A 13,053-nucleotide genomic window follows, 5' to 3' on the forward strand; every position below is an offset into this window, starting at 1 on the left:
GGAGGGAGGGAGGGAGGGAGGGAGGAAGGGAGGGAGGGAGGGAGACTACACGATAAGCAAATAGGTTAAAGGCTCATGCATCTGGAATGAAAGCACATGGGTGTTCTTTGTACTGTTGATTTAAACAACTTGGTTGAAAGTGTGAAATTATTGCCAAAGCAAAAGTTTACAAAAAAACAAAATCAGAATTCAAGGCTTGAAATTTTTTTTATTCATTTTTATTGAGCTCTACATTTTTCCTGCCTCTCCCCTCCCCTTCAACCCTCTCCCAAGGTCCCCATGCTCCTAATTTACTCAGGAGAGCTTATCTTTTTCTACTTCCCATGTAGATTAGATCTATGTATGTCTCTCTTAGAATTTCATTGCTGTCTAGGTTCTCTGGGATTGTGATTTGTAGGCTGGTTTTCTCTGCTTTATGTTTATAAACTACTTATGAGTGAGTACATGTGATAATTGTCTTTCTGTGTCTGGGTTACCTCACTCAAAATGATGTTTTCCAGCTCCATCCATTTGTAAGGCTTGAAATTTTAAACTATATGAAAGTATAATCATTAAGAAAAATAAAGCAAATGACGGTATTTGTAAAGAATGATGTCCACAGTCTACTGCCAAGAGGCAAAAGCAAACCTCTTAGTTGGATACCGAGAGCTGATCTTACAAACATCACTTACTCGGGAGGACATGAGGCAGGGGGACCGTGAATGTAGTGCTAGACCGGGCAACACTGCAATTGTTGTTGTTATTGTTTGGTTGTTGTTTTTGCCCTATTGTTTCATTTCGTTTTGCTTTGTTTGAGACAGGATATGGTCATGTTAACCCTGGCTGATCTAGGATATGCTATGTACACAATGGAGACCACCAGGCTGGCCTCAAACTTGCAGGGATCCTTTTGTCTCTATCTCCCAAGCGCTGGGATTACAGCCATGCCCAAACATGCTCTTCAAAACAAACAAACAACAAAATTGGGGGTGCGGGGCTGAGGGGCAGTATAGTGTGGTTAAGAGCAGAGACTATTCTTACAGAACCTGTATCAGACAGATTATAATAGCCTGTAACTCCAGCCCCAAAGGACCTGGTGCCATTTTCTAAACTCCAAGAGCATCTTTGTTCACAAGCACAAAACATATATAGACACACAGATACACACACACACACATATATATATACATACATACATATATACACATAGACACACAATACACAGACACAATACAGAAACATAGACACACACATACACATATGCACAAAACATAGACACACATACACATATAAACATGCACATACACAATATACATAAACACACATACATAAAAACACACACACACATATACAATACACATAATTTGGGGGCTGGAGAGATGGCTCAGAGGTTAAGAGCACTGTCTGATCCTTTAGAGGACCTGGGTTTGATTCCCAGTACCTACATGGTAACAAACAACCATATATAACTCCAGTTCTAGGGGAACTACACCGTCCTCTGACTTCTGTAGGAATCAGATACATATGTAGTCCACATATATACATGCAAGCACTCACCAACACTCATATTTTATTTTTAAAAATAAAAATAAAAACATCTTTCAAAAATTGCTTAGTATGTAGTGTGATTCTATTTTTGTCTTTACAGTACTAGTCTGTGCCAAATGTAGCAAGCACACCTGTAATCGCAGCACTTAGGAGGCAGGGCAGAGGAGTGTCAGGCTTGAGGTCTGCGCTGGCTACATACAGAGTGACACTTTACCTCGGATAATAAAATAGAAATTAGGTTGTATGGCAAGAGCAAAGTCTACTTGATAGCTGTAAACAATGGACGTGTCTATACTCAAAGGAGCTTCTAGGCAGTGGACCCCTTTCAACATCACCTCTTCCCTGTCTAGTCATGATTATTTGATTTTTAAGTTTTTTTAAAAAATTTTTATTTATTATTTATTAGTTTATTATGTATTCAGTGTTCTGCCTGCATGTATACCCGCAGGCCTCTGGAATGACAACAGACAGTGCTCTTAAACTATGAGCCATCTCTCCAGCCCAAAAATTTTATTTATTTGGGGTCTTTCAAGACAGTGTGTCTCTGTGTAGCCCTCACTGTCCTGGAACTCGCTCTGTAGACCAGGCTGTCTTTGAATTCACAGGGCTCCTCCTGCCTCTGCCTCCTGGGAGCTGGGACTAAAGGCATGTACCACTACTGTCCGGCTATCTTTTTGTTTTTAATTATGTGAAGTATCTGCATCTGCATTGTGGGTATGTGCACATGAGTGCAGTGCCCACGGAGGCCAAAAGAGAACCCAGAGTCCATGTGCTGTGAGCCATGCAGTGTGGGCACTGGAAAGGGACCCCAAGACCTCTACAAGTTCGTACACTTTTAACCACTGCGCCCTCTGCTTCTGCTTTTTATTATTTTTTTTTGTTGTTGTTGTTTTTTGAGACATGGTTTCTCTCTGTAGCTTTGACCAGGCTGGCCTTGAACTCAGAGATCTACCTGCTGTGTCTTCCAACTGCTGGGATTAAAATTGTGTGCCACCACTGCCTGTCTTGTTTTTGCTTTTAAAGCTGGCTTTATGAAAATATATGAGACTTCAACATCTTGGGTTTTGAGTCTCCTGGATCCATAACTTGTTTGGCCTTGAATTTCTTTAGGTAATGAAATGGTGGTAGCACTGTGATCTTTGTCCAACAGATTGGGATAAAAACGGGGTTTGCTGGAGACCCTGGAAAATAGACTGATTTTGCATCGATTTGTAAATTTTCTTCCTTGTAATTTCCGGTTGTCTGCATGCACAGCTCTTTGAATTCTCCTTTGAATTGGCTGTGACAACTGACTGGTTTCCTCATTAATTAGTGAATTTAAAAAATGCTAAACATATGTTAAGTCTTGGTTGTCAAAAATATGCTTTCACACGATTGTTACTTTCTGTCACTAGAGGTAAAAAGTAATAAACATTTTGTAAGGAATATTTCTGAGACTGGATCCTTCTCCCTCCAGCATGGCACTCCTGTAACCCTTCACAGAATGACTAGGTGTGGATGGACACCCCCAGAGTAACTCTGCAGGAACCCCACCCTAGCCCTCAGAGCCTCAGTGCCAAGTCTGGCACAGAGGACAAACCATCACCCTCAGAGAAGCAGGTGGCTTCTGACTGGGCCTTCCGAAGGACTCTGTCTTCTGAATTTTCAGACATTCAGAAACAAATGTCAATCAGGAGTCATGAAGGCAGCAGTCAATGCTACACAGAATGTGGAACACATGACCATCTTCCTGTGAATTCACTGAACAGTACAGCTGTGGATACACACAAGCTATCCGTTCTGGCCAGGAGTCTGGTAATGACTCAGTCCAGATAGCGTGCAACCCTCACTGAGCTGTCTGGATTTGAGGTGTGCAATATGCCACCAACGCCCACCTTCCCTCCTGACAGCCACTGGTGGCCACTGGGAAAGCGGCTTCTAGCTTGTATATTTATTTTGTATTCAGCCACCTGTCTAAGCAACACCATTTTTTTTTGTTTGTTTGTTTTTTTTTGTTTTTTTGAGACAGGGTTTCTCTGTGGCTTTGGAGCCTGTCCTGGAACTAGCTCTGTAGACCAGGCTGGTCTCGAACTCACAGAGATCCGCCTGCCTCTGCCTCCCAAGTGCTGGGATTAAAGGCGTGCGCCACCACCGCCCAGCGCAACACCATTTTTATGATGGGAAATTCTAAGAAAATCCCATTTTGCCTTGTTTACTTGCCTGCCTCCCACAGTAAGTAGAGTGAACTTCTTTCCTAATCTTTTGCATCAGCATGGCAGCTCCCCCTCTTCCCGTACTTCTTACTTCCTATCCTATTAAGGTGGCCCACCTGCCACAGCACTGCCACATGGCTTTGAGTCTTTTTTTTTTCAGTACTGGGAAATAGCCCAGGCCGTCATGCATGCAAAGCAGACACTCTACCCTGAGCCCCAGGCTATTTTTTAATGGGTTTTCATCATAAATGCAAAGACATGTTAAGAGACATGTTAACTTAAAAATATGTTAAGACATGTTAACTTAAAAATATAAGTAAGCCAAGAAAGAAGTGCCACACTTGGTATCAAGGCCAACATTATTTCAGCTCCTTAGCATATACCCCTTTAATGATCCTAAGTACGATTTTAAGGTTTTATTAGGAAATTATTCTTTAAAAAATTTATTTTTAGCCAGGCGTGTCCATGGTGACACATACCTTTAATTCCAGCACTTATCAGGCAGGTGGGTCTCTGTGAGTTCTAGGCCAGCCTGGTCTACAAAGCAGATACCAGGACTATAGACAGAGAAACCCTGTCTTGAAAAGTTAAACCAAAAAAGAAAACAAAAAATTTTAAGTGTGCGTGTAGACATGTACATGCAGGTGCCTACAGAATCTAGAAGAGGGTATTGGATCTTCTGGAGCTGGAGTTACGGGTGTTTATGAGCTGCCTGAGGTGGGTGCTGGGAACCAAATTCAGGTCCTCAAGAGAGCAGAACATGCACGTAACCATGGAGCCATCTCTCCAGCCATGGAAAATGTTACTAATACTCCTATACATTAACAACAAAGAGTGTGTCAGCAACTATACACCCTCCCAGAAGACTTCTCCAGACACTGCCGCCACCGCCGGTCACAGTGAGGAAAACGTTGAATAGAAGGACTGTCACATAATGCCAAGACCATGCTGCCTGCTGATCAATAGCCATCAAGACTTGGCAAAACCCACTCCCACATGTCCAAACTCAAGCTCTTACCTAACCCATCTCCCAATCCAGATGTTTTTGTGAACATGATTTAAAAGCTAAACTGGAATCCTCCTGGAGGTATAATTTTGTTATCAGCGTTTAAACTTAATACATTATTTACATCTTTCAATGTCATTTATTATTCTTCCACAAATTTAATGGCTGCATAGTGTTTCATTATATGGGTATGTTTTATTTATTTTTAAATGGCTTCATATCAAAACAAGAAATAAAACTGGCTGTAAAATATCCAAACAACACAAAGGAATATAAAGTAGAACATTCAAATTCCCTTCCCCCTCCCCAGGGCAAACTGCCACTAACAGTGGGATGTGTTTGCCTGCGGTAGGATTTATTGGTTTTCTTTAGAATGCAGGCACACTGATTGACTGCTTGCTTTTCGCTCAGAATGGATCATGAACATCATTCTAAATCTGTACATCTCCATTAAAGCCCAAGAATCAAGAATTCACATTTAAAAGAAATCAAGTTTAGCACTTGGCTTGAATAAATGGTAGCAGAGTTGGAATGTTTTTTGGGGGGGGGGTTGGAAAACAAGAGGAACAAGTTTTAATGGCACTAAGCTATTTTGGACATATCAAGTCTGATGCCTGGGAAATCCTCAAGTGTTGATACCAAGTGGGCACACAGCCTTAGAGAAAGTGAAGTCTGGGGTGCCATGAATTAGATATAAAAATGAAGTCATCTACGTGGAGTGGACGGTGTGACAAGGACCCCTACTGCTCTAGAAAGGGATGTGTTCATCTGCACATTCCAGTCCCCTCTTCTCCGCTGTCGAGTGTCATCTGCCACGGCTCCTGACCAAGTCACTCCCTCCGACAGACGGCCAGCCTTCTCCAGCTGCCCCATGTTCTGCGAGTGTCTGCACACAAGCACAAGACTTCTACAACAATGGCACTGTGATTCAGTCTTCATTGAGGAAATATCTAGAAACCTCTGAAATGAGTGAAGGGCAGGCAGAAGGAAGAGGACAGGCTTACTTCCCCTCAGCTGCATTTCAGTCCAGTGGCAGATGTCCTCAATCCAGACTTCAAGGGCCGTTTCTCTAGAGAATGAAGTTCAGTCCCTTGCCAGGAGACTGGGTGCAGTACTTCCATGGCTACACAGGGGCAGGAACTCTTTCCTGCTTCCGGCTGACTGTCCTGGCTCTGTCTGACAGCACATGTATGAATGTTTGGGCTTGGGGGCTTCCATCTAAGTCTCTGTGAAGGGTATGGGGCAAAGCCTTTTGCATCAGCATTCAGGAGACAAATGAACCAACTCTCATTGCCTTGAACCGCCTCCCCCATCAATCTTTTCAGCACAATGACGTTTGGGGAGGAACCAATCACACGTGGTCGAGTCCTCACTCAATTTCAAGATTCATTTCTTTAAAAAAAATAAAAAATCCTAGTGGTGCATGTTTATTTGGTTTTTATATAATTTTTCGTTGTAGCCTGGAAAGGCATTTTCTTCATACCTCAGTGTAGCCAACTTTATGTAATTTCCAAGTCATAATCCAACAAAAACAGGTTTGTCCTCACTAGGGTGAAAGACTGATGCGTTCCTGCTCATTAGAAGTTCTCAAAACCCTCCAACTCTTTTCTTCTTTTTTAAAGGGGTTTTGGGTGTTTTGTTTGTTTGTTTGTTCTGGGCTTATGTGCACCCCTGTAGAGCTCATGTGTTCAACCCAAGGTTATTACACATCAAAGATGGGATCCCAAATGCCAACAGATGCTGGGCAGACAGCCAGGGATGTAAGAAACTCATTCAGCAGGTATGGCTGAAGCAGGGTCAGACAAGTTCATTTCCAGTTCAGGAGGCTCTGACCCTGAGGAATCCACGTTGGCCCTCGCAAGCACTGGATGCTTGGGGACAGGCAGACTTCACTCACTGGCAACCCTGGCAGAGCTCTTCCTCTTCCTGCTGTCTTCTTCCCCAGGACTGGCAGGGCTTGCCCTGGAGGAGCCTCTGCAGCGGCAGCTACTTGCGCCCCCAGGAGTCAATGGCACCACAGGCACTCGGGGGTCAGGAAGGCCTGTAAGAGCTTGGCTGCTCCGCTCCCAGCTCCCAGCACAGGCTTTCAGCAGAGAGGAGGGGTGATCCCAGGTCACCGAGTTAGGGGTCATGACTGGAACACACTATTAGCACAAGCTTCAGAGTTACCCATAGGAAACAATCCATGACACAGCCAAATAAGAGGCGAGGCAGGCTTAAAATAGCTAAATAAATCTTTAATATTTCTAATTGCAAATGTACAGAAATTGCACAGCCACACGGAGTCTTCAAACACCAACAAGTTCTCTGTACATTATTACATGGTTAAAAGTCACGGTTGGAGGGAAGGGCTCCAGCCGACTCTGACGTTTGCATTTTTTCCTTTTCACATACTTACAAAAGGGGAGCTGGGTACAGTGGGGCACAGGGGTAGCCTTGTGGCCAAGTATATAGAAAAGAGGGGCTGGTTCCCTGGACAGTCTGGCTCCCAGACATATGGGTATGAGGGAGTGGTTACCCTCAGACAGGTGCTGGGGTACATGGGAGCTCTGGCCCTGGTCCCCACCCCCACTGCTGGGTAGTCAGAGGTCTTCGCTCCAAGGAAGTTTGGCAGTTTCCTTAATCCTGAACATACAAGTTGAACAAAAAGGTCAGTTGTCTGTGTTGGCAGGGGAGGGGCAGCTCTCTCCAGCAGAGCCTGGGTGTCAGTGGTCAGGGTTTTCCCAGAGCAGGGACCATCCTTCCCTTGGGGCCTCTGCAGCCCTTGCTGTAGGCAGAGCTTAGCCCCAAGGTTGTGGGCAGGAGGATGCTTTACTGGCCCCATTGGGGCATGTGCCCCCATCAACCTCCCCACCCCCCAACAGCATGCTGCAAAGCCAACAGATCAACGCCCCAGGCAGGTAAAAGACAGACACCTAGACTGCAAAGCTTGCCATCCTGCCCAGCACCGTTCTCTAGGCTACAGTATCAAACGTGAGAGCAGCGGTCCCGGCCAGCCCTCGCAGCACCAGGACTAAAGGACTATGTACATCCCTTGGGTGAAATAGTTCCATTACAGTCAAACACCAAGAACATTTACAAAAATCGGCAGACTTGCAGTTAAGATAAAAATCTGTGGAGAGTCTGTACACTTTTACAGTTTTTGCACTAGGTAAATAAGGCTCTCGGCCTGAGAGCTAACAACCCCACCAGAGGGGCCATTGCATCTGGCCCTGCGCCCTCCTGTCCAGGCCTGGGGACCTCCCCATATTGCTAGGAGGCGCTCAGACAGAGGTCACTTTATGAGGCATGGGCGAGAGTATGGGAGGGGAGGAAAACAGGGCTTCCTGGGCAGTGGAAGGGCCAGACCCAGGCCAGGCCCTGCCTAAGAGGCCACCCTGGCTGAAATGCACGGGCGTGCAGGGTGTGGACAGGAAGGGGCAGTGGCAGGACCTCAGCCCCGCGTCCTTCCTTCCTGAGGTCTCTGACCCTTGACAGCCAAGTCCTCTCTCCCAGCATTTGTCTGTAGCCTAACTGGGTTGTAGGTTATATCTGCTCTTGCCTGTCCACAGACTGAGGATGGGGTGCAGCATGGCGGGCCACACCTCCAGATTTCCACCCTTCCTAATGAGGACTCTAGGAGCACAAGTGCAGCTTGCCTAGCCCCATTCCACTGTCTGGGCAAAGGCCCCAGCTCCTGCCCTAGGTGACTCAGAACCAGGGCTTGGAATCTAGGGTGGAAACAGATGGGGACCCAGGAGAGACCTGAGCTCCTGCCCATCTCTGACCCACAATGGGGGGAGGGACAAATATGCTACGAACAGCCTAGAGCTGGAAAAACCAGCCCCAGCTGTGGGGTATGCCCCTCCCTGCCTGCAGTGCCTGGGTCCTTGGCTGGGGCTGGGAGGGTGAGGAGAGGTGACTGCACACACAGGGCCTGGTGCAGGCTGCTGCTGTCTTGGAGAGGGAGCAAGTCTAACATCCTCCAGGGCCGCTATTTCCCATGCAGTGCGCACGCTCAATTTAAAAGGCCCCTGTGTTCCAGCAAGCGAGCAAGCGGGCTTTTGTTTCTAATGCATACTGTGAAAGGAAAAAAAATCACAGTTATCCACCTTCTCAGGGCCTGCAGGCATTAGACTTCTTCTTTTAAACCATCAGAGAAATGAGATCACTTTTGCAGGGTGAGCACCAGTGGCCACTCCCCACAGGACCACTGTGCTGGGATGCACTGGGACCCTGGAGAAGGCAGCTACAATGTATGGTGCAACCTGGTCACCTCTGCCCAGCTCTCTGGCTTCTGGGAATCCCAAGAGCATGAGCCAGGCCCACATGTGAAGTGTGGGAAGCTGGGAACCCACAGGTATGCGGGAGGGCACCGCAGAGAAAGTGCAATGCTCACTGTCTGTTTGGCAATGCGATAAGAAAGGAAAGGAGATGGAATATGGCGAGACTGGGCCAGGCACAGGAGCGAGGTGACTCCAGTTCTGCGTGGACAGGAAGTGTCCCTGATGGGTTGCATGCAATGGCAGGGGCTTAGGGCAGAGATGAGCAGGGGCCACAGAACCTCTCTGTGCCTACCAGTCAACCATTCCATTAGGCCCCAGGAGTGACCCCTAGATCATACTTGAGCCCTTTCCAAGTAGCTCCCTCCCTGGCAAAGGGTAAGGGGTACATGCACTTGGCTGGCCGAGGAAGAAAAGGTAACACATACCAATTCAACAACCAACAGACACATTTGGCAGGCCTCCCTCCAGGTTGTCCCCACTCCCCAGCGGGCAGTCTCTGCTGCTCTACCCAAGCCCGCTGTTCAGGTGGGCGAAGAGAAGGGGGCACTGTGCGCTCAGGCTCATACTCCATCAGTCTTGTGTCCCCCACTCGGGCCAGTCTGCAACTGTGGGGAGCCTCCCGACCGAGACTGAGACCCTGCCCCGGGCCACACAGTCCCCCTCTCCTCAGGCAGTTAACAATTGCTGCTGTTTCTGAACTCGCCGTTCTCAGTAATCTGCAATTTGGTGGGGTTGGTGGGGGAGACGCCGTTACGGGCTTGCATGCTGTACCTCTCTTTCAGCTGCGTGAGAGCGCTCATGAGGCGGGCGTTGGCAGCATCCAGCGAGGCAATGCGCTTTTCCTGTGGGCAAAGAGGGTATCAGTAGGGCATAGGATGGGATCTAGACTGCAGAGAGGACCATGCTAGGCAAGAGAAACAGGAAGGACTTGGTTGGAAGCCAAATGTGGAAAAAGCCTCAGGCTGTGGAGTGGCCGGCTCCATGTGGGAAAGGTTCTATGCTGAGGTTCTGTCTGGAGTTAAAGTGGCCACCTGAGGCTCAGAGGCAGGAGCCCATGCGTCCAAGCATGCGAGACACCCAGAGCCTAATTCCTAGGCTGCATAGTTTACAGTCTAACCAAACCTGCCAACTCTTGGGGGCATTTAGAAGAAAGGGACACAGGCTTGAGTGAATGGACTTGTGGGGCAGAGTCCCCCTCCCTAGCCTGCTCTCACCTCCCCCACTCCCAGAAAGTCCAGGTAGTCAGTATCCTCAGGGACACTGTGGCTCCTGGTGCCTGGCTTTTACAATGAGGCGTAACTGAGAAGCCAGCTATCCCCACCCCAGCCAGCTCTCTAACACTGTGGCCAGAGCCCACCTGGGCATCAATGATCTTCTGTTTGGAGTCTACAGCCGCTTGCATCTCAGCATGGTCCTTCTTCAGCTCCTCTTCCACAGACATCAACCTGGGGCCAGAGAACGAAATGAGTGGTGACCCCTCCTGTCCCCCAGCACAGACACGACTCCCCACCTCTAGCTCTGCTCTTTGGAGCTAGCCTTGTTCCAGTGCACTTCCAGGACACAATGAATGCCATGCCACAGGATCTGTAGGATGGAATACAACAAAGGCCCTGGAAGGCTCTAGACCCTCTTCTGTCATATTTACTGAGGTGGGCCTTGAGAAGGGAAGCTCCACTTTCTCCCTTTAGGGGCTCAGAGCACTGGGAACACCACACCAGGCCTATAACTGCAGACTACAGCTGCTGCTGAGGGGGGCTGCTCACACCCGGGGATGCTGGCAGCCCCCTGAGATTAGGGCGATGGGGGAATTCAGCAGGATCGAAATGGAGGATCTATAGGACAGTCTAGTCTCTGCAAGAATTCTAATTCTACCCTGTGAGCAGGTAAGCAAACAGTAGGCAGGGCAGGGGTTATGAAAGAGTCTCAACCCTGGGAACGGGTCCGCCAGCTAGATTCTGGGAAAGATGGGCTACATGGCACACTGTGAAGAATTCTGGGCAGGCACCTGCATGCATGATACAGCCCAATGAGGTCAAGTCCGAAGGTCTGAAAGTGCTACCCTAGCAAAGCTCCAAAACGAACCTGCAAGGATACAGCTGATTCCTGGCAGTGCCACTCTGTTCCAGAACAGATCCCACACAAGCAACAAGCACAAACCTCTACCACCGACCCCTGCAAACTCACAATGCCTGGCATCCCACTAAAGCAGCCAAGGATACAGAGATATAAGAAGATAAAATCTATAACCAGGAGAAATGGGTGAGAAGACACAGATGGCAGACGACAGAACAGTAAGACAGCCACTACACAAACATCCTACATGCCCAGGGAAAACTTGAACTGTAACAAAACTAGAGAGGAAAACTACATACTCAAGTAGAAAGGACTACAGCAGGGGCCACGGAAGCAGGGGTACGCCATTTCAGACCACACAGGAAGCATCTCATGTCAGTCATGCCTACGACCCAGGCCTGTACTCCAGCTATCTGGGAGATGGAAGCAGGATGAACACAGCAAGTTCAATACCTGCCTGGGCTGCAGAGCAAGTTCAGGAGAGTCCAGGAAATTTACTGAGAGTTTGCCTCAAGGAAAAAGGTTGGGGTATAACTCAGGGGCAGAGAACTGTCTAGCCTGAACAAGGCCCTGGGTTCAATCCCCATGCAGTAATATAAAAATGTATATAAAACAAAACTCAGGGAACGATGGAAAAAGAAAACCGTGGAGCTGTACAGATGGCTCAGTGGATTATCAGCACCTGTTCCTGCAGAGGACCTGAGTTCAGCTGCCAGTCCCCACAGGGCAGGTCACAGTACCTTAACTCCAGGAGACCCAATACCTTCAGCTGACCTCCTTGGGTAGCAGACACAGAAAACATGCAGGTGAGTCACATAAAATAAAATAATAAAATGTGGGGGGGAGCCTGGTGATGGTGGCACACACTTTTAATCCCAGCACTCAGGAAGCAGAGGAAGGCGGATCTCAGAGAGCTCAAGGCCAGCCTGGTCTACACATTAGTTCCAGGACTGTTACACAAAGAAACCCCGTCTCATAAAAACCAAAACCAAAAAAAACCAAACAAACAAACAAAAAGGGTGGGGTGGGGATTTAGCCCCTGGGTTTGATCCTCAGCTCCAAAAATTAAAGAGAGGGGAGAGAGAGAGAGCACACGAGCAAGCATCAATGAAATGGAGCAGGGAGGGAGTCAGAGAAAGGAAATAGGAAGCAGGGCCATCCACCTACAGATCTAAGAATAGCAACACAAAGGAAACCATACCAGGCATGTTATAGCCAGACTGTAAAATCAAATTGTTGACATTTAATGAAAATAATATTGGGAGGATCAGATGGCTCGGGACAAAAGCACTGGCACACAAGCTTAAGGGCTGAGCTAAATCTCCAGAACCCACAGTCAATAGAAGTCCACTGCCCACCCCCACAGACACACCCACCCACACCATATAATACTTACGTATCCCCTATACATGCCTACATTAATATACTCACATACCTAAATGTACACCAACACACACCTACACACAGCACACATACCACCTACACACACACCATGGCACAAATGTGACACGCACATACATGCCCCATCCCAATAGTAAATACATTTTAAAATTTGTTAGTGTTAAGGATCCACCCTAAGGCCTGTTCATGCCAGGCAAGCATTCTGACAATGAACATGGCTCTAGCCAAGAGAAGTACCTTAAACAACTAGAGGGGAAAAGACCAAGATAGGATGATGTTCCCCTCCTCCCATAAACCTTCACGTCACACGGCTCTGCTGAAACAGCAGTTCAAACACAGCAGCAGTATCATTAGTACTACTACTGTAGCTGCGAAGCCTAGCACACTTAGCATTTGCCCTCAGAGGAAAACTTGTCAACAGATACCCAAAGCATCGGGGAGATGAAGTATGGAAGCCAACAAGGGAAGAGCTACGGAATAAAAGATGAGTCCAAGGCTGGGTGGTGATGGCGCACGCCTTTAATCCCAGCACTCGGGAGGCAGAGGCAGGCGGATCTCTGTGAGTTCGAGACCAGCCTGGTCTACAAGA

At 47.7% G+C, this 13,053-nt stretch overlaps 1 protein-coding gene across 10 annotated transcripts in view; it reads right to left on the minus strand.

Annotated features, from left to right (window-relative positions):
- Nucleotides 1–6,941: 6,941 nt before the first annotated feature.
- Nucleotides 6,942–13,053, minus strand: part of Dab2ip (DAB2 interacting protein) — a 173,154-nt gene continuing 167,042 nt past the window's right edge. For 9 of the 10 annotated variants that reach the window (XM_013345903.2, XM_026789777.1, XM_026789791.1 and 6 more), the window contains 2 exons: nucleotides 10,348–10,435; nucleotides 6,942–9,832 (listed from right to left, as the gene is read on the minus strand). In XM_013345903.2, coding sequence (XP_013201357.1) covers nucleotides 9,665–9,832; nucleotides 10,348–10,435 — 256 coding nt within the window. In that variant the 3' untranslated portion in view covers nucleotides 6,942–9,664. The remainder of the gene's footprint in view (nucleotides 9,833–10,347; nucleotides 10,436–13,053) is intronic. The other variant, XM_026789788.1, reaches the window with a different exon arrangement.

This window comes from Microtus ochrogaster, chromosome 4 (assembly GCF_000317375.1).
Source record: "Microtus ochrogaster isolate Prairie Vole_2 chromosome 4, MicOch1.0, whole genome shotgun sequence".
NCBI lineage: Eukaryota > Metazoa > Chordata > Mammalia > Rodentia > Cricetidae > Microtus > Microtus ochrogaster.